This window comes from Odocoileus virginianus, unplaced genomic scaffold (assembly GCF_023699985.2).
Source record: "Odocoileus virginianus isolate 20LAN1187 ecotype Illinois unplaced genomic scaffold, Ovbor_1.2 Unplaced_Scaffold_4, whole genome shotgun sequence".
Taxonomy (NCBI): Eukaryota; Metazoa; Chordata; class Mammalia; order Artiodactyla; family Cervidae; genus Odocoileus; species Odocoileus virginianus.
Window position 1 is genome coordinate 14,155 of NW_027224266.1, and position 27,526 is coordinate 41,680.

Here is a 27,526-nt window from a genome sequence, read left to right on the forward strand (position 1 = left end):
CCAGCTATTAATCTTAGAAAGTATGGTTAGATAGCATATCAACTCAGTGGACATGAATCTGAGCTAACTAGGAGAGATACTGAAAGACAGGGGAGCCTGGCTTGCTGCAGTCCTGAGTTAGCAAAGAGTAGGACGGGACTTAGCGACTGATCAACAACAAAGCCATTAATCTTCATCATTGCGTGTGTTGAGCGAAGGCTGTTACAGCACCGGCAGGGTTGGATGCCCAGTAAGATTCGCTTTGCACGGTATCCATCGTGCGTGGCTTAAGCTGGGTACGAAAACTAGTTCCCACCCCCGCCGCTCCTCCGCCTGTAAGTGTGGCCTCACTTTCCCACGCAGGCGCCCTGGGGTCTACAGCGCCTCACCCGTTTTCGGCGTGGTGACACAAGTATCGCTCAGCCGTGGCCTGTGGCTCCGACACCCAATGGCCGGCCGCCGTTCCCTCGGGTGGGCGGGGCACACCCTGGAAACCGTCCTGGTTGGCTTGAGACCGGGCGCGGCGCATGACGTCTCTCCGTCGCGTCGCGCCGCCGTTAAGTGGAAGTGTCCGCTCAGGGCACCTGAAGGAGACTTGAACCCACCTGGGCTGCACTCCTCGGCTCGTTGGAGGTTCGCAGCTGCAGCCACTGCCTGCGCTCCATGAGGAAGATGCTCGCCGCCGTCTCTCGCGTGTTGTCGGGCGTCGCCCAGAAGCCGGTGAGGCGGCGTGAACGACTCGGGGTGGGCGCGAGACTAGAGGACGGCAGAGGGCAGGGCGCCTGGGCTCAGTAAGCCGGGCCTCGTGCAGCCGCGGGCCTTTGTTCCGTTTCCACGTCTTGCACTGTACTCCTGGTCGCGAGAGTAGCGATGGTTCGGCCTCTGGCGCCGACCCGGGGGAGGGGGCGTTTTACAAGGTCCGCGTGGCGGCCAGCCGCGGCTGCCGATGTCGGGCTAATTGAATCGCCCCGGAAGGGCGCCTTCGTTTACTACAGTCAGAAAAGGAGGCCCTTGGGGTTCCTCGAGTGTACAGTTGACTGCCTCTTCCCGGCCCACTCATTTACAAACTTCATAACTTTGTTTCTCTTGACCGGGAATCCGGAGACTGAGTGGCCCCGTTCAGTCAGAAGTTTCACCATTGCTTATCCTGTGACCTTGGGCAAAAGTTTTTTGGTTTTGTCCTTTCTGAAACATGTCGGTGCTCAGTTTCCTTATCTCTGAGTGAAACGGGGTTGAGAGTACTTACCCCGTGGGGTGGCTGTGAGGCTTAAACGAGTGACAAGTATGCAGGCCTGTCCCTTTAGCGCTTGTTACATAGTAGTTGCTGTCTGTTACATATTGCCCAGTTTGGTGTACACCTGTTGATCACCAGTACTGGTCTCTGGAGGATTCACGCAGGGTTAGTGTCCGCAGAAACACGCCTCCTACCGTTTCGTCTTCCTCAACCTTGAGCTTTTCTTGGCAGTCAGTTCAGGAGCCCTCAAGCGGAACCCAGAGGGAGACGCTCTGTCCCTTACACACCTGCTCTTAGGGTAAAAGTAGCTGAAAGAAACGGCCGTGGTGCTTGGGAGGGTGAGGTTAGAGGTTGTTTGTGGCTCCGGGGTTTAGATATGCCTAGGCTAAGCTTGGAGCACTTTGACCTCTAGGCACTGGGGGTAGTGTTACTTGGTATAACTTCAGCCAAGACTTGGAATTCTGGCTCTAGTAACTCTCCCAAGACTTTGTGGCAACTCTGCTTGGTATGGGAAGGGAGTTTGAAAAGGTAGAAAGGGTGCCCCTCTAGGAGTGCTATTGACTGGCAGATACAAAGCTTGTAATGGATTAATCCTTAGTAAGTTGAAGGACAGCCAGTTTCCACTGTTCTTTATTTCTCCCTGTACACATGACATACCCAGCATTTATTGAGCTCTTCGTGTGTGCCTTGGCTAGTTAATGTCCGTAGCATCAATTTTTAGTTGAATGTAGGTAACAGAAACGTGTTTTCAACATGATAGAGGTATATAATGTTATACATGTATTTTGTATATAACATAATGCAGACCTAGTCCTGTATTAACATTACATTTAAAGGATTACATTAAAGAAGAAAAACTTGGATTGAATCGATGATTTTCTACAGGAAAAGAAAATTCGTGAGTTTTCAAATTACTGTCACCCCTGTGTCCCTAAAAGCAGAGAGAAGTCATTGTTAAAAATCAGAGCCTCATTCCCTCAACTGTCCGAAGTACTCTTGGTTGGGTTTTTGTTTTCCGGCAATATGTTGGCATGAAAGGCAAATGGCACTTCATCTTCACTTCATGAAAAACTTTGGCCTTTTCAAAAATCATATAATACAGCTCAAATCAAACAAATCAGATCTGGCTTACAATGATCTGCTAAGGGGATAAAACAAGAATGGAGTATAACTTTATTTAGTCAGAAATTCTAATTGAGAGAAAAGATTATTATGGCAGAATTTGATCACTGTGCAGAGCATTTTTATTTAAGTAAAAATAATTTTTTAACTTTTTTCTTGAGGATGAGAGACAGTGAAGGAGTTATGGTTCTTTGAGCTGCCCATCTTTTTGGCTATTTTGCATGTTTTTTTTTTTTTTTTTGGTTGCCTGCCCTTGTGCCGTTAAGTATACTAAGGCCCAGACACAAATATTTTAAGAATTCTCTATTAACCCTGGGTTGTGGGTGAGCTGAATTTTTTTTAATAGCTCCCACTCCCTGCAACAAAGCAAGTCAGCTAACCAGCATTTCTGTAAACGGTAGTAATCATGAAAGGTTCCCAGAGTGCTCAGTGCATTTTGGGCTCTTGGGTCCAGTGTGCTTATTCATCTGTCAGGTTTCAGATGTGTTAGCACAGGCTACTTAGAGAGTTCAGTGTTTGGTTTAAAATCATCACAGACATTCTGTTTTTAACCTATTCCTTTTAATGCTAAAAAGATCATTGTTAGGTGAAGGAAAAAACACTTAAAACTCCTAGGTCATGGACTAGACACGTTTCTTGTTCCATGAACTGGTGTGGCAGATTCCCAGTATTCTGGGTTTAACACTTAAGTCAGCACATCGGATGTGAGTCCTATGAAGACAGACGACAGCCAGCTTGTTACTCAAGCATAAGTGACTCAAACACGTTTAAGTAACTTATTGTTTAACAAAATGATTGTGTGAAGTAGTAGTAATTTAATAAACAAAGTAGTAATTTAATTCATTGCCTCCTTTCAGCCAATCCACCAGAACTTTCAGAAACTGAATGCTTGCACCTGCTACAGAAAGTTGAGTCTTAATTAACCTCCAACTAATAAAAATAAATGAAAAAAAATAAAATGAAAGCAGAGAGTCCAGTGTAACTGAAGTTACTTAAGGTGCTTAAGTACCTGTGATTTCATCTTCGAATGAGGTTGAGTTTCCAGAGTGCTTATTTCAGTGTTGTGCTAATTTATGCTGTACAGCAAATTGACTAAGTTATACAAATATACACATTCTTTTAAAATATTCTTTTCTAGTATGATTTATCCCAGGAGATCTAGTATTGTCCCCTGTGCTATCAAGTAGGACCTTGTTGTTTATCCAGTCTAAATGTAATAGTTTGCATTTACTAATCTCAGGCTTCCCAGTCCATCTCTCTCCCTCCCCCTTGACAATCAGATGTCTGTTCTCTGTATCTGTGAGTTTATTTCTGTTTTGCAGATAGGTTCATTTGTGTAATATTTTAGATTGCACATATAAATGCAATCATATGGTGTTTGTCTCTCTTTTTTTTACTTACTTCACTTACTTCATCTCTAGTTGCATCCATGTTGCTGCAAATTGCATTATTTTGTTCTTTTTTATGGCTGAGTAGTATTCCACTCTATGTATGTACCACATCTGTATCCATTGATCTGTTGATGAACATTTAAATTGATTCCACGACTTGGCTCTTGCTATGAACATAGGAGTGCATGAATCTTTTTGAATTATAATTTTTCCAGGTATATGCCCAGGAGTAGGATTGCTAGATCATATGAAAGTGAAAGTTGCTCAGTTGTGTCTGACTCTTTGCAACCATATGGACTGGAATTCATGGAATTCTCCAGGCCAGAATACTGGAGTGGGTAGCTATTCCCTTCTCCAGGGTATCTTCCCAACCCAGGGATCGAAATCAGGTCTCCCGCATTGCCGGTGGATTCTTACCGCTGAGCCACCAGGAGGCTAGATCATATAGTTCTATTTTTACTTTTCGGAGGAACCTCCATGTTTTCCACAGTGGCTGCATCAGCTCACATTCCCATCAACAGTGTAGGGGAGTTCTCTTGTCTCTACACACTCTCTAGCATTTGTAGATTTTTTAGTGATGGCCATTCTGACTGGTGTGAGGTGGTACTTCATTGTAGTTTTGATTTGCATTTCTCTAATAATTAGTGATGTTGAGCATCTTTTCATGTGCCTACTGGCCATGTATGTCTTCTGTGGAGAAATGTCTATTAAGGTCTTTTGCCTGCTTTTCAGTTGGGTTGTTTTTTTTGTTGTATGAGCTGCTTGTATCCTTTGGAAATGAAGCCCTTGTTGGTCGTGTCACTTGCAAATGCTTTCTCCCATCCCTTTGGTCTTTTTTATGGTTTCCTTTGCTGTGCAAAAGCTTGTAAGTTTGATTAGGTCCCATTTGTTTATTTTTGTTTTTGTTTCTATTGCCTTGGGAGACTGACCTAAGAAAACATTGGTATGATTTATGTTAGAATGTTTTACAATTTATGTCAGAATGTTTGGCCTATGCCTTCTTTCCGGAGTTTTATGTTGTCATGTGTTATGTTTAAGCCCCTCTCTCTTTTTAAGTTTTAATTTATTTAGTTTTGCCTGTGCTAGGTCTTCATTGCTATGCCTGGGCTTTCTCTCGTTGCTGTGAGTGGGGGCCAGTCTGGTTGCAGTTCACATGCTTCTCGTCACGATGGCTTCTCTTGTTGAGGAACACAGGCCATAAAGATGTGTGGGCTTCAGTGCTCGCTCTTCCCAGCCTCCAGAGCACAGGCTCAGTAGCTGTGATGCATGGGCTTAGTTGCCCCACAGCGTGTGGAATCTTTCCGGACCTGGGTTGAATCTGTGTCCCCTGCCATGGCAGGTGGATTCTTAACCACTGGACCACCAAGGAAGCCCATGTTTAAGTCCTTTAAGACATTTTGACTTTATTTTTATGCATTGTGTGAGGGTGTGTTCTGACTTCATTGATTTACATGCAGATGTCCAACTTTTCCAGCACCACTTGCTGAAGAGACTGTTTTGGTCCCATTTTATATTCTTGCCTCCTTTGTCAAAGATTAATTTCAACCATAGGTGTGTGGGTTTATTTCTGGGTTCTCTATTCTGTTCCATTGATCTGTATGTCTGTTTTTGTGCCAGTACTACACTGTTTTGATTACTGTAGCTGGGAGAGTTAAATGTCCTGCTTTGGTTCCCCCCTTGCTCGCTTAGGATTGCTTTGGTAATGCTGGGTCTTTAATGGTTGCATATAAAATTTTGGATTCGTCGTTCTAGTTCTGTGAAAAATGTCATAGGTAATTTGATAGACATTTTGCAGTAGATTGCTTTTTGTTGTATGGCCAGTTTAGTAATAGTAATTCCTCTATTTCGGGGGCATGGGATATTCTTTCATTTCTTTGAATAATCTTTGGTTCCCTTTATTAGTGTTTTGTAGTAGTCAGTGTATCTTTCACCTCCTTGGTCAGGTTTCGTGTTCAGTTGCTCAGTTGTGTCCGACTCTTTGAGACCCCATGGACTGCAGCACGCCAGGCTTCCCTGTCCTTCACTACTATCTCCTGGAGTTTGCTCAGACTCATGTCCATTGAGTCAATGATGCCATCCAACCATCTCATGTCCTTCTCCTCCTGCCCTCAGTCTTTCCCAGCATCAGGGTCTTTTCCAGTGAGTCGGCTCTTCACATCAGGGGGCCAAAGTATTGGAGCTTCAGCTTCAGCATCAGTCCTTCCAATGAATATTTAGGGTTGATTTCCTTTAGGATTGACTGGTTTGATCTCCTTGCTGTCCAAGGGACTCTCAGGAGTCTTCTCCAGCACCACAGTTTGAAAGCATCAGTTCTTCAGCACTCAGCCTTCTTTATGGTCCAACTCTCACATCCATACATGACTACTGGAAAACCACAGCTTTGACTATATGGACCTTTGTTGGCAAAGTAATGTCTCTGCTTTTTAATATGCTGTCTAGGTTTGTCATTGCTTTTCTTCCAAGGAGCAGCAGTGACTGCAGTTAACCATCCACAGTGATTTTGGAGCCCAAGCATATAAAATCTGTCACAACTTCCATTGTTTCCCTATCTATTTGCCATGAGTGATGGGACCGGATGCCATGATCTTAGTTTTTTGAATCTTGAGTTTTAAGCCAACTTTTTCACTCTCCTCTTTCACCTTCATCAAGAGGCTTTTAGTTCCTTTTCCCTTTCTGCCATTGAGGTGGTATCATCTGCATATCCAAGGTTATTGATATGTCTCCCTTGTGATTCATCCAGCTGGGCATTTTGCATGATGTACTTTGCATCTAAGTTAAATAAGTAGGGTAACAATATAGAGTCTTGACTCCCAGTTTTAAACCAGTTCGTTGTTCCATGTTCAAGTCTAACTGTTGCTTCTTGACCTCTTGACATACAGAGTTCTCAGGAGGCAGGTAAGGTGGTCTGGTATTTCCATCTCTTTTAAGAATTTTCCACAGTTTGTTGTGATCCATACAGTCAAAGGCTTTAGTGTAGTCAATGAAGCAGAAGTAGATGTTTATTTGAATTTTCCTTGGTTTCTCTATGATCCCACAAATGTTGGCAATTTGATCTCTGGTTCCTCTGCCTTTTCTAAATCCAGCTTGTACATCTGGAAGTTCTTGGTTCACTTACTGTTGAAGCCTAGCTTGAAGGATTTTGAAGCATTACCTTGCTAGCATGTGAAATGAGTGCAATTGTGTGGTAGTTTGAACATTCTTTGGCATTGCCCTTCTTTGGGATTGGAATGAAAACTGACCTTTTTCAGTCCTGTGGCCACTGCTGAGTTTTCCAAATTTGCTGGCATATTGAGTGCAGCGTTTTCACAGCATTATTTTTGAGGATTTGAAATAGCTCAACTGGAATTCTATCACCATCACTAGTTTTGTTCATAGTGATGCTTCTTTTTTTTTCTTTATACAAGTCTATCTTTATTTGTAAAAAATAATATACAACTAAAGCTAATTTGATTTTTAAAATCAAAATTCATTTAGTGATAATGTACATTTTATAATAAAATTGTAGTAAAATACTGACATTTGATAGTTTAAACAAAGTATCATTCATGTAAAAATCATGTTGCATGTAAAATTTAATTAGAAAATTCATAGTTCACAAAAGTACATATATTTTGTTGATAGCTCATGAGGACATTATCATAAACTTACTTAAGATACAGAACAAAATTCACAGTTAGCTTGACATTTAGTACTATAAAATTTTAAGGTGAATCCACTGATATTTTTGTTAATAAGGTACACTTGAAACAATTCAGGCTACCAATGAATCGACATTTTACTGTATAACCAAGATCTATTGGTTTTACAATATGTCTAGTAATCAGTTATTTCACCAATAATTTAAATGAGAGATCCAGTTGAAAAGACCACTGACATATACTTTTAGCGGGAAAATTAAAATAAAAAGCACTAGCAGCTTTGATTTCCATTTTCATGAATACATACAAGACAGATCTATATTTTTACAGTTAAAAGTTGTTCAAAAAGTCAAGCCCTGAAGTATTTCTTCCCCTAAGAGAACAGTTCTGATGTTAAAACTTTGTTTAAAGAAAAAGAGAGAGAGAGAGAGAGAGAGAGGTAGTATGTGAAAGTATTTTTACTCAAAATGTTGAACCCCTGCACCACTTGTAATATAAATGAAATGTAACCTTCTACTTACTAAATTTTGCCATTCAAGAGTTAAATTTGTAAAACTCAACAGAATGTTAAACCTGGAATGCCATTAAAAAATAGTGGTTAAATAAGTGGAAGAATTTCTATGAATTCAACAAAAAGTATACTGTTACATAACATTGTGCAGTTAATAGTTTAGTGATAATATGTTTAGTGGTACAATGTGAACAAAATACGATGAAGTATTCTGAGTCAAGTGATCTTCATTTAATCAACTTTACTTCATATACTTTTACCATATAGAGAAAATATCCTTCAAAACGGAGTCATTCCATTCTTCATTGTTTTAATAGCACACAATTGTTAAAAGGTATCCATTCTAGCCCTACCATAAAATTAATCAATAAATAACTCTGAGAGCAACATCAGTAAGCCACAGGGAATTCATGTTGTTCACACTGTTCTCAGTCTTTATATACAAGCTACCATAGCGCTGGTGCACCTCATACAACGAAGCCAGGCAAGGAACGAAAAGTTAGCAGCCTTACTCTTACCTTGTTCTAAGTGGATGCATCAGAAAGTAATAAATAGCCTCTTAACATTAATCGAGATACACTCTACCTGTCAAAGGTGAATACTACATACTTTCCATAAAGTGTAGGCAGTGTTCCTACAATCCCCACTAAGAAAAACCCAAAACTTCCATATAAAAAGTGCACAAGGCTGTCCTGTGTATAAAAATCTCTTAGTTTGGGTGTTTTTTTTTTTAAATGAAAATAATTCACACTACTCAAACACATTAAAAGGGTATAAAGGCAGACCAACAAAATACACAAAGAAAGGAATGATTTCCAATGCGATTCGGAATGAGGACAAGAAGACATTATGGGAGAGAGTCTCCCACATCAGCAGAGGCGATGGAACTGCCTTTCACAGCATTTAAGGGATGCCTGAATGGAATGAGTTTGTAAATGTGGAAGTTACAGGAGGGACAAACGCGGATCTGAACGACTGTTAAGAGTTTCTTAATTCAGGAACATTGCTTCAATGATTTATAACTTGAAGCAGCCACTAAAAAACAAGTCAGTTGGTTTGATTTCTTAGAAATTGAGAGGCGGGGGTGGGGGGTGGGGGAGCATTTGGAAAAACTGTTAAAATTAGCAACAGAGGAACATCTAAAAAGTCAAAATAAAATACGGGGCATATAGGAGCCGAGGTCCCCAAAGTACCAAATAGATAAGACTTCTTCACATTAGAAATTAAAAAATATAGTTAAGGGAAAAATTAACCAGGCTCTGCACAGCAGGTTAATATGCAACCACTTCAAACGGAAATGATCTAGTCCTTAGGGTGTTTAGTTCTGGGGAAATGTGCTCTAACATCCAGTTCTCTATATACAAAATAGCAAAAGCACATCATTTCAGTAGCAAAGGCCCCTCTGTTTTAGACTTGAATTTACCTCTAACCCACCAAAGTTTATATGAATTATCAAACTACTATTTCAATAACATTTTTAAGCTTGAGATATATATATATATATATATATATATATATATATATATATATATATATTTCATGCCTATCCCAGATCACTTGTTCAGAGGTATATAATGCTTGCCACTAGCCAAATTTACAGAGTCTCCATGGCATCCTTGTTCAGAAGACATTCAAGCCGTGAGGGTCTCATAGTGTGATGACTGTTCCATCTTCCTCTAAGAGTTTCTGGTCTGGAGCACTCGTTTCGAACTCGGTGCGGGCGCCACTTGCTACCGGTGGTAAGCTCACCTCGTTAGCAGGGATGAAACCGTTCTGCCCAGACTCGAAACTGAGTTCTACCTGCGTGAGCGACTCGAGGCTCTCGGCGCTGGGCGCGGCCCTGGGGATCTGCCGCGGCTCCCCGCTGTCCTCGATGACGATGTCGTCGTCGTCGCTGTCCTCCTCCCCCGGCTCCAGGCTGGGCTCCGGTGGCGGCGCGCAGCTGGGGAGGCTGTTGTCGGTCGACTGGCCGGAGCTGCCCGAAGTCCGACTATTCCGGACGACGTTGTTCCTCTGGTTGGCCGGCCGCACCGTGATGATGAGGTTGCGGCTGTTGGCGATCATCATGTCGGTGACCTGGTCAAGGCTCTTCCCGGATACTTCAATGCCGTTCACCTCCAGGACTTCGTCGTTGACAGCCAGCAGCCCCGTGCTCTGAGCCAGGCCCCCCGGCACGAGTCTGGAGATGAAGATGCCCGGGACCTTCTCCAGGCCATGCGGGGTCACCCGGACGCTGGCCCCGTCCCGGATGTAGAAGCCCAGCGGTTTCTCTGTGCCGTACTTGTAGAGACGCACCCGGCGGTGTGTTTCCGGGAGAATGTCCACGTCGATGATGGAAGACACAGGCCGGAAGTCCTGGGGCAGGCTAATGACTATGTGCGGCTTTTTTCTGTGGTTGTCGGGCCGCAACACGTTGGTGAGAACATTCTTCTTCTTGATGAGGGTGTCTGTACCAAAGGCACTGTAGTCTGCCTCTTCCTTTTTCTGTATAAAGATCCTCAGCAGTGGGTTGGCCGTTGAAACGGCTTTGTGATAATTGTCGTCATTATTTATAGGTAGTAAATCGCCGTGGATGTCTGCATAGCCTACTAAAACGTCAACATTGGGTATTTTATGAACATGTTGCAGTAATCCATAAAACTCCTCAAACTTTCCAGGTTTTGATCTTTCCAGTGAAAACCGACGAAATTCAGCTCCAAAAGGCCAGAAGGCAGAATTCCTCCAAACCTTTCGTACCACGCTGCGCTCGCTCAAATGTCCCCCCATCCTCGGGTATGCCTCGGGCCTGACTCCCATCCTTGCTCTTCACCTCCATGGTGCCCAGGCAGCCGCTGCCCGCCCCGTGCCGGTGGCCGCGGTTCATCCTGAGGCCGGGCCCGCGGCGGCCTCCTCCAGCCGGGCCGCCCCTCGGGGGCGCGCGGGGCGAGTGCGCGACCGGCGGGCTCGGGACGCGGCAGCGGCGGCGGCGGCGGCGGCGGCGGCTCCTCCTCACAGGCACCTGCAGAGGGGCGGCTGCGGCTCGTGTCTCCGCGCCGAGCCCCGCTCCGCTGGCTCCTCACGCGGCGGGACCGAGGGTCGGACTCATAGTGATGCTTCTTAAGGCCCACTTGACTTTGCATTCCAGGATGTCTGGCATTAGGTGAGTATACCATCATGGTTATCTGGGTCATAAAGATCTTTTTTGTACAGCTCTTCTGTGTATTCTTGCCACCTCTTCTTAATGTCTTCTGTTTCTGTTCCGTTCATGCCATTTCTGTCCTTTATTGTGTCTTTGCATGAAATGTTCCTTTGGTATGTCTGATTTTCTTGAGGAGATGTCTAATCTTTCCCATTCTGTTTTCCTCTATTTATATGTGTTGTTCACTTAAGAAGGCTTTCTTATCTCTCCTTGCTATTCTTTGGAATTCTGCATTCAGATGGGTATAACTTTCCTTTTCTCCTTTGCCTTTCACTTCAGTCCTTTTCTCAGCTGTTTGTAAGCCCTCCTCAGACAACCATTTTGCCTTTTTGTATTTCTTTTTCTTGAGTATGGTTTTGATCACTGCCTTCTGTACAGTGTTACGAACCTCCATCCATAGTTCTTCAGGCACTCTGTCTATCAGATCTAATCCCTTGAATCTATTTGTCACTTCCACTGTATAATTATAAGGGATTTGATTTAGGTCACACCTGAATGGTCTAGTGGTTTTCCCTACTTTCTTCAATTTAAGTCTGAATTTGCAATAAGGAGTTCATGATCTGAGCCACAGTCAGCTCCTGGTCTTGTTTTTGCTGACTGTATAGAGCTTCTCCATCTTTGGCTGCAAAGAATATAATCAATCTGATTTCAGTATTGACTGTCTGGTGATGTCCATGTGTAGAGTCATCTCGTGTTGTTGGAAGAGGGTGTTTGCTATGACCAGTGTGTTCTCTTGGCAAAACTCTGTTAGCCTTTGCCCTGCTTCATTTTGTACTCCAAAGCCAAACTTGCCTGTTACTCCAGGTATCTCTTGACTTCCTACTTTGTGTGCATTCCAGTCCCCTATGATAAAAAGGACATCTTTTTTTTTTTTTTTGGTGTTAATTCTAGAAAGTCTTGTAGGTCTTCATAGGTTTATTCCTTGGAATTTTAGTTTTTAAGAGATACTGTTATTTATTTTTACATTCTCTTTCTGATATTTTTAGTGTAAAGAAATGGAACAGATTTCTGCATGTTAGTCTTGTATCTGCCTACCTTGCTGAATTTGGTTATCACTTTTCTTAGTCTTTTTGTGGCGTCTTTGGAGTTTTCTATATATAGCAGCATGTCATTTGCATATAGCGATCATTTTATCTCTTCCCTTTCAATTTGGATACCTTTTATTTCTTGTTCTTGTTTGATTGTTGTGGCTAGAGCTTCCAATACTACATTGAAAAGAAGTGGTGAGAGTGGGCATCCTTGTCTTGTTCCAGATTTTAGCAGGAAGGCTTTCAACTTGTCACCATTCAGTGTTAATATTGGCTATTAATAAATAGCTTTTACTATTTTGAAATATGTTCCCTGTATATCCACTTTGGTAAGACTTTTTATCATGAATGGATGTTGAATTTTTTAAAAATTGTTTAATTGGTGGAAAATTGCTTTATAGTGTGTTGGTTTCTGCTGTACAACAGCGTGAATCAGTCATATATATATCCCTTCCCTCCCTCCCCTCCTCCTATCCCACCCCTTTAGGTCATCATGGAGTGCCAGGCTGGGTTCCCCATGTTATTTACAATTTCCCTCTATTTTACACATGGTTGTGTATATACTTCAATGCTCCTTTCTTAAATTTGTCCCACCTTCACCTTCCCCCGCTGTGTCCACAAGTCCGTTCTCTACCGGGTTCATCAGTACCATTTTTCTAGGTTTCATATATTTGGAGTAATATACAATACTTGTTTTTGCTTTCTGACTTATTACTTCACTCTATATAAGAGGCTCTGGGCGGGGGGGATTGAATTTTGTTGGATGCTTTTTCTGCAACTATTGAGATGATCACGTGGTTTCTGACTTTTATTAATGTGGTGTATTACATTGATTGCATATGGTGAACCATCCTTATGAACCTGGGATTCACCACTTGTGATGGTGTATGATTTTTTTTATGTGTTGTTGGATTTGGTTTGCTAATATTTGTTGAGAATTTTTGCATCTATATTCATCAAAGATACTGGCCTGTACTTTTCTTTTTTAATGGTGTCTTTGTATGGTTTTGGTATCAGGGTGATGGTGGCTTCCTAGAATGTCTTGGGAGTGTTCCTTCCTCTTCAGTCTTTTGGAAGAGTTTGAGAAAATTCCCAAGTTTCTCAATTTTTTGTGTGTCTGGCAGAAGTTTCATTACATTGAAAAAGGACAAAGTTTCTGACAGACACATAGACATCAGAAGGGGGATGGAGAGTGCCCCCCTTGCTAGTCTTATCAAGGCCTTATATACTTTTACCAGACCCACTCCCACAACATACATCTTAAATTAACAAGATTAGAACTAACAATAGAAAGGTCTTACCAGACCCACTCCCACATAAGATTAGTAGAAAGTTCTTGTTACAAGGAGAAACATATTCTTGAGCAAGATACATTGTTATTATATGAAACATGTCCTTGAGCAAGATACATCTTGTTATATAATCATTAGTACTGGCATCTTAAAGAAAAAAAAAACACCCTTGAGCAAGATGTGTTGTTTTGTTGTGTAATCATCAGCTCTGGGCTTAAAGAAAGTTAGTCTTAAAGATTATTGTCATAACAACTCAGAGTTTAAGAAAAAATGTCTTATGTGACTAAGTAAGTAAAGTGGCTCAGTCTTGTCTGACTCATGCAACCCATGGACTATAGCCTACCAGGCTCCTTGGTCCATGGGATTTTCCAGGCAAGAGTACTGGAGTGGGTTGCCATTTCCTTCTCCAGAGGATCTTCCCCACCCAGGGATCGAACCTGGGTCTCCCGTGTTGTAGGCAGACACTTTACTGTCTGAGCCACCAGGGAAGTCTCTTATGTGACTAAGACAAAGCAATGTAGAAAAAAAGTTTGTCCTTTTCTCCTCCTTGAGAGCCCTGGACCCCTTCCTCCTTGAGGGCCCTAGACTCCTTATCAACCTACCTAAGAATTAGCTCTCTCATTCCCCCCTTTTTCTTTTAGGAGAATTATGTTGCCAAGGGAAAGGGGCAGCATTCTCATTCCATAACTTCTTCGAGCTGGTAAGGGAGGCAGACAGACCCTAAATTGTTGAGGCAGCATATTCTCCTAATCCTCATATTGAGGGTTTCTGATCCAGGGGCCCCAAGTAATAGTTGGAGGAGGCTGTAGAAATTGTAGGGGTATGAACAATTATTTGTAACCTAAAAGCTTTCAGACAGCTAGAAACAAACCCTGTTATACAGTTACAGATGTAAGGCAAAATAGTCATTAAACCAAGTTAAAACATAATCAAAATTAAAAGTCACATTATGTCCATAGTTAAGGTACAATATGTTATACCAGTCCATCTTAGGATTGTTAGATGTCATCAGATCAAGAAGAGGCATCACATATGATTGTTGTTGGTGAAGGTATTTGCAGAGTTGAAGAAAGTCCTTTCCTTGAAGCAGAGGAACCCACCATGTGAAGCCTTTCACCGATGAGGAGGTTGAAAAGCTGAAAGTTTGTCTTGAAGATCCCAGACAAGCCCCCAAGTTGATTGCTTATGGTGAACAGTGTGTCAGATTAGTGATCGCCAAAGAAGATTTAGCTTCAGGATTAGGGACCAGGCTTGATTATTCAGAGCTTTTGTGTGGCAGAAGTTCTGTTACAGTGAAAAAGGAGAAAGCTTCTGACATAGGCATCAGAAGGGGACATAGAGTCCCCCCCCCCAAGTTTCTCAATTTTTTTTTTCACTTATTCTTAGGTATTTTAGTGAACTGTCTTTACCCCCAACTTGTCTGAAGCATTTATTTCTAGCATTTTCACTTCTTCTAGCAATTTCATTGTCTTTGTTGACTTTATTGGATTGTGGTATACTGATGGGTATAGAGATAAGTAAGTAATAGCTTTTTGCCTTCTGGCTTGTACACTTAGCAGATCAACCTTATCCCTTCTCACCAAGATCAAGTCTAGTGTTACAGGTTGGATGGTAAGAGGACACTGTGTGAACAAATCACAAGTGCTTTTGTGGGATCTGAAGAATGTGCTTCAATTCTGCATGAGAAGTGTTTGTTTACATATATGTCATGTGGCAGAATGTGGCTAAAATAGTACTAACTGATTAAATATTTGTGATCTAACCTGGACCTTAGCCATCACATAGAGTACTTTTGCTGTGAGCAGAGTGAAAGAGTGAAAAGGAAACATTTCTCCCAGCTTGTCCCTGCCCTCAAGCACTGACAGCCCCTTGAACATCGAGAAGGGACCACTGGGACTTCTCTTGCAGTGGTGTGGGCTTGAGGAGGTAGCTCACGGGGGTGAGGTAACAGACCTTGGAGCCAGATTTGCTAGGTTTGTACCCCAGCCCCAACATTTAAGTGCTCTATGGCTTTGGGCAACTCAGGTCAGTTCAGCCGCTCAGTCATGTCCAACTCTTTGCGACCCCATGGACGGCAGCACACCAGGCCTCCCTGTCCATCACCAACTCCTGGAGTTTACTCAGACTCATGTCCATTGAGTTGGTGATGCCATCCAACCATCTCATCCTCTGTCGTCCCCTTCTCCTCCTGCCTTCAATCTTTCCCAGCATCAGGGTCTTTTCCAGTGAGTCAGTTCTTTGCATCAGGTGGCCAAAGTATTGGAGTTTCAGCTTCAGCATCAGTCCTTCCAATGAATATTCAGGACTGATTTCCTTTAGGATGGACTGGTTGGATCTCCTTGCAGTCCAAGGGACTCAGGTAGCATGAATTTCATCAGCACAGAGAGAAAGTTTCAGTGAAAACTCATTGCATGTCCCACCCCTCAACTCAGATGCCCTTCTAAACCTCAGACCTATGTAGCAATGGGAATTGAGGTTAAAACACAGATGCCACTAATGTGCATACCAAATGACATAAGTCAATGACACCAGTTCCGAGACCTGTTTTGAGCCCAAGTAGTGGTCCAAGTCGCACATAGGTCACATTGCTTGATCTAGCAAGAGATCAACCTCAGAACAAGGCATTTTTGACACAGTTTCACCCAGTGAAAAAACAGGTGGCTAATCTGTTTTTTTCCCTAGTAATAAATGAGGATCATTTATTATTTAAAAGTGGGGTGGGGTTACTGTTTAGAGAACATCTTCCTTCTGGTGCTTTAGGAGGAGCCTCTGTCTGTTCAAATCATAAAACATCCTTCAGATCTTTTGTTTTCTTAAGTCAGAAAATGCTGAGTATCTTTTCTTTTCTCTTGTACCTTTCTTGCTAAAAGGGCTTTAGTGGTCGCTCAGTCAGTAAAGAATCTGCCTGGGTTTGATCCCTGGGTTGGGAAGATCCCCTGGAGAAGGGAATGGCTACTCACTCCAGTATTCTGGCCTGGAGAATTCCATGAACAGAGGAGCCTGGCAGGCTACAGTCTGTGGGGTTGCAAAGAGTCTGATACGACTGAGTGAAGGGAAGGGCTACTCACTCCAGTATTCTGGCCTGGAGAATTCCATGAACAGAGGAGCCTGGCAGGCTACGGCCTGTGGGGTTGCAAAGAGTCTGATACGACTGAGCAATTTTCAGTTTTCTCACTAAGGTGTTTATCTAATGCTTTGAATAGTTTAAAATATTTTTCTTATAGTACTCTTTTATACAGAAGTGATTTTCCTGAGACAGGAATTGAAACATGGGTTTATGTGAAGGACAGTTCTGAAAGTAAAGCTTTAGCTTGCCCAATATATCTAGTTATGACTAAGAATTGCATAAATAAACACATCCCACAGATCATCTAGTCTCTTCAAGTTCACCATTAGCCTCATTATATTTTCACTAATTTCTTTGAAAACAAAGTGACAAACTCGATGGGTCTGGGTTTTACGCCCTTTCTCTCTCTACTGTTCGCCTTCAGATGTGGGTACAGTTGTGTCTCCTTGGCCAAAGCATTTTGGAAGAAAGGGTCCTGACACCGTGACCAGCATGGAAGATAAAGCCCATGAATGTGTCAGACCCTCGAGTTCTGGGGCTCCGTCCTGATGGTTGATTAGTGAGAATAATAACTCAAAAAACAACCAGACAGTGAAAAGTACTCATATACTTGTGTGTTTTGATCTTTCAAGGCAAGCAGAGTGCTGGTGGCATCCCGTAATTTTGCAAATGATGCTACTTTTGAAATTAAGGTAAGAGGTGTTTTGCTTTCTGTTGAATTTTTTCCACAGGTAGATTTTGATGTGTAGTTTTACCTTTGTGATAGAGCATTTTGATAATCATGCTTTTTCACCATCTCATTCCAAGTGTTCTAGAATCAAAGATGCAGAGGAGTTCAGCAAAAATTAGAATTTACTCCTTTTATGTAGCAGCTTGTTGGTAGTTTTGAGCAGGAGCTCAAGCTAAAAAAAATTAAAGACCTACTCTAAGATTTTAAATGTAATTTGGTAAAAAGTTTGAATAAGAAGATTCTTAGAATGATTCTTTGAAAGTTTGTCTTTGAACCTATAACTCAGTTGACCTAGAGGTTTTCAATGAAAGTCATTAAATATTTCCTTCTTCCAAAACCCCATTTCATTGCACAGTGAGTTTTAAGAAGAATCAGAAGCAATGTGCAGCCTTTCTGATATGCTTGTCTGCTGGTGTTCAAGTTAAAAAACAGTAAAGATTGTAAATATTTAACTATTTTGAGTTACAGCTTAAATGGGTTGGCAATATTTACACTGTAGTGACTGAGGGATAATTGTCTGATTTCATTTCAGAAATGTGATCTTCACCGGCTGGAAGAGGGCCCTCCTGTCACTACAGTGCTTACCAGGGAGGACGGGCTCAAATACTACAGGATGATGCAGACCGTTCGCCGAATGGAGTTAAAAGCAGATCAGCTGTATAAACAGAAAATTATTCGTGGTTTCTGTCACTTGTGTGATGGTCAGGTGAGTGGTAGTTTTATAAGAAAGCTATGTTACTTTGGAATTTAAGTATAGTGTGTGTTTTTTGGCTGTTACCCTATGTTACTTGTCTGAGGATTTGAGGCTGGTATTTTAGAACAAAAATGAAACTGTGGAGACCTGCTAGGATGGTTATGCTAAAGAATTTAGTCATGTATCACACTGCTGATTTCCTATTCCACTATGGCATTACAATCACCTGCACTGGATATACTTTTGGAGAAAAGGGTTTTTGGGTTTTTGTTTTGTTTTGTGGGTTTCGAACAAGGTTTATAAAACCAAATGCCTACCAGGGACCAATTAGGTAGAATAAGTGAGTGAAGGCTGCCAGTTATATGAAGAGTTGAGAATGGTGACAGGAATTGGTGGTGAACTGGAACAGACAGGTCCCACCTGCAGGATAAGTCATAATGATACCAGCCAGTTGGTGCCATGTGAAAATACGGGGCTAATGTTTCCTATTATTTGTCTTCGAGAGAAGACAGAAGTATCCATTTTCATGTGAAATTCCCCCAATATTTTGATGTAGACGTCTGATGGAGGATTTTCTCAAGTTGCCGTACAGGCTTAAAAGAAACAGCATATCTGTGGATTGCCAGTTTATGGCTGTGGCTTGGCCTTTACCCTTTTTTCTGGTGAAAAAGGAGCTACTTGTTGTGGTTATGACTGCGTTCTAGGCTAAATGTTTCATAATAGTCAAGGAAGCCTGTTAACTAGAAATGTGTACTGTATTGACTCACTGATGCTTCTTCCTTGAATGCAGGAAGCTTGTTGTGTAGGCCTGGAGGCTGGCATCAACCCCACAGACCATCTGATCACAGCCTACCGGGCTCATGGCTTTACCTTTACCCGTGGACTCTCTGTTCGGGAGATTCTCGCAGAGCTTACAGGTTTGCTATTAACTTACAAAAACGGGGAATTGAGTGAATTAAGTTTTCAAATCTCCAAGAAAAGATGCTGTTTATAACATTAAAACTTTTTAAAAATTAAAACCTTTTTGATTTTTTTTTTAAAAAGCTGAGAAACCAGGAAAAAAATAACCTCTCCCTTTGGGTGCTCTGGTACCTCTATCATGTTTTTGAGTAAACTGACCATTTTTGAGGTTATCTGGCCTCTTGGGTAAAAAGGTCAGCTCCATAAAATCAGAGTAGTGTTTATCACTCAAGCATGCCAACAGAAATCTAGTAGCCAGAGAAAGTAAATTGAGTATAAGTATTTCATTGAGTAGAAATGAAATTGTAGAAGTCTTCTTATTAGTACCTTTGTCCCCCTTGACTTGTACACCAATGTAGGAGAAATTGGAAGATGTTTTTAGTGGGCCAAAAAAAAAAAAAACCGTCTAGAATACCACACTAACATCTAAAGAAAACTTGGTGATTTGAGAGCTGGAAAGATTTATGGGACTGGTCTAACCTTCCTTATAAAAGGGCCAGGAGACTAGGAGGACTATATATTTACTTTGAGGGACATGTGGTTATATAGTCGAGTTGGTCTCTTGATTTCTCACGGTCAAGCCGGCACAAATACTTGCAATGTGGTTTTGTTTTCTATGTTTGGTGTTTGATATGTCACGTTTGTGTGCTGCCATGTATAGGACGAAGAGGTGGTTGTGCTAAAGGAAAAGGAGGATCGATGCATATGTATGCCAAGAATTTCTATGGAGGCAATGGCATCGTGGGAGCTCAGGTAGCTGAGGACTGGGATTGCATCATTTCCTGGGTTGGGCCCTAGCCCACATCTTTGCAATATTTTGTACCCCAGAGGATGTCTCTCTGAAGTACTTGGGGGGCATGATGTGTTTTAAACGACCTGTTGCTTTCATACTCTATTATTGGGCCATTTAACAGAGTTGGACAATGATTTAAAGATTTTCCTTTCTAGGTATTTGCTGTCTTACAAGTAAGCAAGAGCCTCTAGCAGTGGCGCCCCGCCTCTATCTTTGAGTTGCTATTAGTACCTGGCTGCATGGCCACACCTCCTGGCCGCAGCCCTCTCCCTACTGCAGCACACGGCACCCAGAGAGGCGGAGCTCAGGGTCTTAAGGGCCTAGTGCGAAGCTGAAGCCAGCTTCTGTGGTGGTGCCGTTCTCTTCGTTCTCGTCAGTTAGTAAATAATGAACAAGTAGAGCTATAAAATCATATCTAGATTGTTAAGTTTACTTTCTAATATATTAAGGTTTTAGCATCTGGGGTTTTGTTGTTTGAGGTATTTTTTTTAACCCTTGGTTTGCTGGGTGGGTGCTTTTAGGATTGATAGTTGAAACTTTCAATGTAGAAATATTATTGCTTAATGGTTGAAATAGAATACAATAATACAATAGCAGTTACAATAGCAGTTACTTGTGTTACTTTGCCAGTTTACAATTTTGGGGGTGGGGTAAGCAGAGATAGGGTTGGGTAGGGAAGAGTTTGTAGGGACCATGTCATTTCTATCTCATGTTCTGGTCAGGAGCTAACGTTCGTAGCATTAATTTCTTCCCTCATGGATTTCTGTGGTTCCTTTCTTGCTTGTCCTCAATATTAGGTGCCCTTGGGAGCTGGGATTGCTCTGGCCTGTAAGTATAATGGAAAAGACGAGGTCTGTTTGACTTTGTATGGTGATGGCGCTGCTAATCAGGTGAGTAAGTGCCTCTTAACTTTGCAGTCATGTCCAAAGTGTTGAATATTCATAGTTCAGTTTGTGGCCAAGCAGTGTATCAATTACTAGTTGAAACGGCCATTTATATGGCAGGCTAAAATTTGGTTTTGTGGCCACATTAAAGATTTACATCTTGGCACTGTTTCACAAGCGATTTGTATGGGTGTACTCTTAAGAGGATGCACACCTTTGTTCTGTCAGTGCTCCACAGACTCTGTGGTGAAGGACTGGTTTACATTGTAACCCTTTGCAAACCAACTCCTCAACCAGTACTGTGATGTGCAGACTCATTCTCTTGAATACCAAGGCATTTTCAGACTCCTTTCATAGTTTTTGAGCCCTGACTCTTCCTACTCTTTGTTACGGTCTGAGTAATCACCAGTCTGTGGCCGACATTCTGTGAGGCCTTGCTCTGGATGCTGATTCTCAGACACGGGTTATCCAGAGAGTCTCATAGGATTTATAATCGAGCATAAACCCCAAAAACTAGGTAGCTGCAGTACATTTCTACATGTTGGTCTTTTCCAGTGTACTCTATACTACTGTGTCAGCTCTACAGAAGCAAGTAGAAGTATTTGGTTTGTCACTTCCTTAGGTGCAAAAAGAGATGAGTTTGCTGCAACACACATACACACATACTTCTTTGCCTCAGAATCTGGGTTGTAGGTGAGGCATTTCATCTTTTATTATGAGGGCTTTCTCTTGCTGGGTAGAGCAGTGGCTTTTGGGGATGATGAAGTTGAGAGAAAAACAGCACAATGAAACCACTTGAACTTTTTATTTGTACTTCCAGGACAGCACAATAAAACCACTTGAACTTTTTATTTGTACTTCCAGGGTCAGATATTCGAAGCTTACAATATGGCAGCTTTGTGGAAATTGCCTTGTATTTTCATCTGTGAGAATAACCGCTATGGGATGGGAACATCTGTGGAAAGAGCAGCAGCCAGCACTGATTACTACAAGAGAGGCGACTTTATTCCTGGGCTGAGGGTAAGGATACCTGTGGTAGAGCTGGGGCGGCACTCTTGGCCCGACGGCTCACATCAAAGGAAGGGTTCTATTTTCTTAGTGGATGAACAGGTCATAGGAAAAGAAAACTATTTTAGGCAGTTGGAGTTAAGCTCTCCCCTTTTTATCTTTGAACTTTTATGAAGTATAGTTGATTTACAGTGTTCTGTTGAAATCTTTCTTACTTATTGGCAGGTAGATGGAATGGATATCCTGTGTGTCCGGGAGGCCACAAAATTTGCAGCTGCCTATTGTAGATCTGGAAAGGTAAGATTTTTTTTGGCCTCTAAGCTAGAGATTTCTAATGGCATTTATCTGTCTTAAAGTAGGAAGAAGTGCCTCCTGTGTCCATTGTGGCAATTTAGGGGTAGCTGCTAATTGAGGTGTATAAGATAGAAGCAGGATCCACTTGAGTCAGTCGGGTCCCTTTATATATAACATGGTCTTGGTAGCTCACATCCTAGGAAACATTCCATGTTTCCCCCATTTGGGGTAAATCTTTTCTTCCAGTGTTCCGTCAGCATTCTGCCTGTCTTTGTGACAATCTGTTTTGCCTTTTGGTTCATTATGTGCCTCCACACCCCCCCCACCCCACCTTAATGATAAGCCCCTTGAGTGAAGAGATTAGGGACTCCCACAGTGCCCAGCACGGAACTGTGCTTAGATAATAGGCATTCAGTATAAGTTTGTTTTCTATAGATTAATGTTTAAATTATGTAGTCTTATTGTTTTAGTCCTAAGGATCTTGACCTTTCCAGCTACAGCAGTGGAGGGAGAAGGGAACAGTGAGATGGGCGTAAAAAGAGGCTTAACTGCTATTTGAACTGGTGGGAGGATGTTCTCCCTAAATCACTGTTCCACAACCCAGAAAGCAGCCCCCTAAGATAATAAGTCCCTCTTAAAAATAGGGAGGATGAAAGATGCTGTAAATAGGTATTAGAAATGAGAAGAGATAACTGAGTCAGTCAACTTAGAAGAAATTCTTGCCAACTCAGATCTGATCAGAGTAGTTGATAGGGTGTATATTTGAGGCTATGCCCATTGTCTCACCTAACCTCCACTGGGTTCTGTTTTAGGGGCCTATACTGATGGAGCTGCAGACTTACCGTTACCATGGACACAGCATGAGTGACCCTGGAGTGAGGTAGGGTAAAGGAAAAACAGTGTGTGGTGTCCAAAGTAGATGGGCTTAGAGTGGTACTACTTACATGAAAAAGCAAAAGCATTTCAAAATTTACTTTTGAGTCCAGACACCAGTTGGCTTCATGCATTGATTTAGTAGTTTAGTCTAAGCCTGAAAACAGTGCTTTATAATAAGTTGGTTCCAATCTAGAAAGCATTCTGGAAACTTGTACACTATGTATTGTGCACATGTTAACATGAGTACCAATAAAAAAACAATTGTAGGAAGGAATTGTGAGGAATTGTTACCTAAAGCAGGTCTGATGGTAACAGTAGTATAGTTGGGAGCATTTACCTTTTGTAGGCATTACCTCAGATGCTCCCAGGGCATATTCCTCCATTTGAAAATGTTCTTCTGGCTGGTATGGTGCAAGACCAGGTAGCAGAAGGGATATTCCATGTGTTGAAATAGATGTGTCAAAAAAATATAGTGACAAAAGTCCTAACTCCAACATGAAATGCTGCAGTCCTGGGGTGTGGCATAATTAAAGAGTAGATTTAGATAAAGCAAGCCGTAAGAAGTCTTTAAGAGTGTAGGCTAAAGCTCTAAGGGAAAGTGTTATAAAGAACGACTTTTATGGGAAAAAGCACTTTGTGTAATTCTGCTGTTTAAAAAACAATGGTAGAGCCTTTGCTTTTAGTATTACTTCAGATAATGTAGGACAAGGATCAACTATACATTCAAGAACTGGAAAACCTCCTCTCCAGGTTTTTGCCAGCCATGCTGCTCTGGGGTCTTAAAGGAGAAAGGGAAGGCGCACTTTTTTCCGGGTTAGCATTCTCCCGCTTCCAAGGTTACAGCTATCACCCCAGAAAACCATCTCCCCTGGCTTCACCCACTTAGAGCCTCCATCACTACCTTCATGCCCTACATCTAGATTAAAGAAGCAGACAGCACCTGGGCTCCTGTTGTCAGAATGCCAGAGAAGCCCAGAGAATTGCCACTGCGGAATTTAGACAGAGCAGCTCTTACAGAATGTTAGGATGCGTTCTTGTATTTTGAAGTATAATTCTGCCCTTCCTGCGGAGATCTGAGTATTGATGTGGTGCTGTGTTTCACAGACCATCTGCTCTACTGGAACTGTTCTCACTTGTCACTCTGGTCCCCTCCCCAGTTACCGGACCCGAGAAGAGATTCAGGAAGTTAGAAGTAAGAGTGACCCTATCATACTCCTCAAGGACAGGATGGTGAACAGCAATCTCGCCAGTGTTGAAGAATTAAAGGTACACTTACTTGAAGGGTTTTCAACAGTTGCCTCGCTCAAATTTTGAGCAGTTTTTCTCTACACAAAAAGCTGCCACTCTTAGGTGAACTAGGTGAGTAAAAGGGAAAATACACATGGTATTCTCACAGGGCATTCCTCAGTCATATTGATGAAGCTTTTAAACTCCAATAGCACACTTCTTTCCTGTAAATACATTTGAGGTTTTTAAATGTTCCCTCACCAGGATGTATGTTTCTGTCTCTGCTTCAGAGTATTTCTTCATGGATCGTTGTTATTTTTACCATAATAGCACCTTAAGTACACTTCTAGTACTAGTAGAAGAGTTGAACTACTTGGTACCTAAGAGGTGTATCTTCAAACAAATCTCTTGAACTGTAATCTGATTTTTAGGAAATCGATGTGGAAGTGAGAAAAGAAATTGAGGATGCTGCTCAGTTCGCTCCTGCTTATCCAGAACCGCCTTTGGAAGAGCTTGGCTATCACATCTACTGCAATGATCCACCTTTTGAAGTCCGGGGCGCAAACCAGTGGATCAAGTTTAAGTCCATCAGTTAAGGCGAGATACACACACCTTCAGGGAGTTATTTGGCAGCAAGTGTAAGGAATGCTTTGTGTTCTCAACTTTGTCAAGGAGGAAAACCCATAGAGAGAAGGCGTGTAGATTGGGATAGTGTTTGCATGTGGTTTGTACAGTGTTGCATTAAAAGAGGTGATTGCACACATAAGGTTATTTTAGTTATATAGGTCTAAAATAGGTAATAGTTTGCTTAACCCTCCAAATTATTTCTTTAAAATAGTTCTATTTGATTTAGTTGTATACTAGTTTTAACACATACTTTAGTTACTAAGGGCTTCCCTTGCGGTTCAGCTGGTAAAGAATCTGCCTGCAATGTAGGAGACCCCAGTTCAATTCCTGGGTCGGGAAGATCCCCTGGAGAAGGGATAGGCTACCCACTCCAGTATTCTTGGGCTTCCCTTGTGGCTCAGCTGGTAAAGAATCCGCCTGCAATGCAGGAGACCTGGGTTCAATCCCTGGGTTGGGAAGATCCCCTGGAGAAAGGAAAGGCTACCCACTCCAGTATTCTGGCCTGGAGAATTCCATGGACTGTATAGTCCATGGGGTCTCAAAGAGTTGGACACGAGTGAGCGACTTTCATTGTTACTCAGTTTCCAAAAGGAAAAACGATTCCTTGTATGTCTGTCCAACTCTGCCACCACCTTGTGGGGGGATCAGTGTCCTATCCCTCGCAGTGCCCAACAACTCACTTAGTGTACCCTAGTGTGCACACACGCCCCTGTTAGTGTGCACGTTGATGCTGAAGCCTGTTCACACTGAACCATCATTTCTCCTTAATAAAGCACGATTATTTATTATAACTTGGCAGGGGTGGGAGGACAATTCCATGTTTAAATATAACTACTTCATTTCAATGGCCAAATAAGTTAGTTTTTTCCATTTATACATTCAATATAAATATGAAGCTATTTTCTTAACAGTTTCTATTTACATTCATATCAAACATTATTAAATACAAGACAGAGTCTTGTTGATTTTATCTTTTTCTAATTTTAAGTGCAATTCCAGTTAATGTATGGAATGTATAATTGAAACAGTGATTCCCAGCCTTTTTGTTAAACATTTTCCCATAATTCTTTAGAACTTCAAGTTCTTAAATCTGTTCAATGAACAGTGGTGTTTTCCTTGTGGAATCACAGCAAGATTGGTGTGTATGTAACAGAAGCTTTAACAAAGATGTCAGCTCTGGCTTCCCTCTATCCCCCACGTGGCTGATTATTAAGCCTCATCTTGGTTTGCTGGGGCCCCCTGAGTCCGTCTTCTGTACTGGGAGACTGCAGTCCAGAGCCTGCAGAGAAGGCCACCGCTACGAACAAACAGAAGTCTTCCTTAGAGTGAGTCATAAGAAAAGATAACTTCAAAGCAGTACCACACAATACTTCTTTAAGAAGCCCTTATGGCAAAAGCTATAGTATGTACTTTTAGACTTGTCTAGTTTTGCTGGCTAGTCTTAAAAACGCAGTCTCTAACTTAAAAACTAAAATAGGGATATGTTCCCTTCACATATGGAAGTGAAATTTCTACCCCAGCACAAGTGGGATGTGGCCTTAGAGGTATGTACAGGAGTGCCAGGGCATCTGTGCTAAGTAGGCTATTAAAGATGACCAGTGGAGGAGAATGAAAGGGTTTGCGTGTAGCCTGCTGTCAACTCCTGTCTTTCCTCATTCCACTCCCAGCCTGGCAGTCTGTTTGTTGACTTTGCCTACTGGGCCTTTAGTTTCTGCTCCCTCTCAGCTTTTCCCCAACTTTACCCTTGGAAACTCCAGAGTTTGGAATGAGGTTGGGTAGTTTTTGTTTTCTAAGGGAAAGGGGGAAAGTTACCAGCACTTTGTTTTCTGCTGCTTTTATGTAAAAGCCTATCCACACCAAAAAAGCCGTTTTCTGTTACACAAAATGTTTTGAGGCTATTCTTACCGTAGTCTAAGGTACCTTAGGTCTTCCTTAGTGATATCATTAAGAATATCAGACAGTGTGTAACCCTCTTCAAGAATCTGAAACAAAGATCACATACATCAAGAGCTAAGCAGCTTTGTAATAACAGCCTAGGAATGGTTTGATTCTCAGCTTACCTTTTCAGTTATTCTCGTATCTGCTCCTTGCAGTTGCAACCAATCGACAAGCTCTTTATCTGTTCGCTGCTCATGAAACCCAGGAGGGGACACTGAGTTCTCTGTAATGATTAGAAATGTGTTATGTTGTATACTGATGTGTAACAGTAAAAGTCTTTGAGTAGCAAGTTGGATGAAATAAACTATTCCAGAATGTAATTGTGCTGTGAAAAGGAAATGGGTTAAGCTTGAGCTCAGCTACACACTGCGTAAGAGTCCACAGTCCTTGGTGTCACTTTACTGAGATTAAAGGTATCATACATAAATATTTTAGTTAGTTTGGAGTTTGATACGGTATCTACCACTTTAAATGTGTTTTCCAATCTTTAAAATTCCTTTTCTAAGGAATCATGTCTCTTAAAGTACACTGGAATTCAAATGAGGAGATAGGTTTCAATACTGAGTTTTGCATCACAGCTTATCCACCCCACATTCCAAGAGGCAGCTGGAGCCCTTGTGTAGGTGGCACCAATTGCTTAAGGCTGGTTGACTGAGGTATACCTTAGTCAGTAAACCACCCCTTTTAGGTATGCAGTGCTGAGAACTTTGCTAAGCACAGATAAGGAACCACCACTACAATCAAGATAGAGAAATTTCTCTATTACCCCAAAAGTTCTTGGGGCCTTCTATAATCAGTCCTCCCCCACCCATTCTGATTTCCTTTCTGTCCCTATAGTTTTGCTTGAGTATCGTATAAATGTTCAACATTTATGAAATCATAACGTGGGCTTCTTTGCAATTCATCTGCTTTTGAATGTAGTGGTAGTTCCTTTTTATTATTGATGAGTGTTCTGGAATCTACTGGAGTACTTAATGGTTTGAGCTGAGAATAACCTCAGCTGTGTCAGGGCTGACTAGTAGTCTAGCCAGATTTTAAATGGTCTCACACACATA

General features: G+C 41.9%; 3 protein-coding genes across 3 annotated transcripts in view; 1 reads left to right on the forward strand and 2 right to left on the reverse strand.

The window, feature by feature from the left end:
* The first annotated feature begins 507 nt into the window (after positions 1-507).
* On the forward strand, positions 508-27,354 carry PDHA1 (pyruvate dehydrogenase E1 subunit alpha 1). Its single transcript, XM_020914414.2, has 11 exons — positions 508-699; positions 17,073-17,132; positions 17,703-17,876; positions 18,655-18,781; positions 19,486-19,577; positions 20,415-20,507; positions 21,366-21,521; positions 21,735-21,806; positions 22,616-22,683; positions 23,837-23,945; positions 24,338-27,354. Exons 1-11 carry the CDS (start codon positions 643-645, stop codon positions 24,500-24,502), a joined length of 1,173 nt encoding a protein of 390 aa, XP_020770073.2. The 5' UTR covers positions 508-642; the 3' UTR covers positions 24,503-27,354.
* Positions 9,407-10,828, reverse strand: LOC110151134 (partitioning defective 6 homolog beta-like). Its single transcript, XM_020914415.2, has 2 exons — positions 10,666-10,828; positions 9,407-10,568 (listed from the first exon to the last, which is right to left on the reverse strand). The coding sequence occupies exons 1-2, from the start codon at positions 10,736-10,738 to the stop codon at positions 9,523-9,525; spliced, it is 1,119 nt and encodes a 372-aa protein (XP_020770074.2). The 5' UTR covers positions 10,739-10,828; the 3' UTR covers positions 9,407-9,522.
* MAP3K15 (mitogen-activated protein kinase kinase kinase 15) overlaps positions 25,587-27,526 on the reverse strand; it is a 148,816-nt gene continuing 146,876 nt past the window's right edge. Inside the window, exons 27-29 of the mRNA XM_070462387.1 lie at positions 26,594-26,694; positions 26,439-26,515; positions 25,587-25,830 (exon numbers count right to left, since the gene is read on the reverse strand). Coding sequence (XP_070318488.1) covers positions 25,743-25,830; positions 26,439-26,515; positions 26,594-26,694 — 266 coding nt within the window. The 3' untranslated portion in view covers positions 25,587-25,742. The remainder of the gene's footprint in view (positions 25,831-26,438; positions 26,516-26,593; positions 26,695-27,526) is intronic.

Coding starts and splice junctions, on each gene's coding strand:
- PDHA1 (XM_020914414.2), top strand. CDS start 643: ATGAGGAAGATGCTCGCCGCCGTCTCTCGCGTGTTGTCGGGCGTCGCC. Junction 17,133..17,702: donor ATGCTACTTTTGAAATTAAG/GTAAGAGGTGTT, acceptor ATTTCATTTCAG/AAATGTGATCTTCACCGGCT. Junction 21,522..21,734: donor ACTTTATTCCTGGGCTGAGG/GTAAGGATACCT, acceptor ACTTATTGGCAG/GTAGATGGAATGGATATCCT.
- LOC110151134 (XM_020914415.2), bottom strand. CDS start 10,738: ATGAACCGCGGCCACCGGCACGGGGCGGGCAGCGGCTGCCTGGGCACC. Junction 10,569..10,665: donor GGTGAAGAGCAAGGATGGGA/GTCAGGCCCGAG, acceptor GGCCTTTTGGAG/CTGAATTTCGTCGGTTTTCA.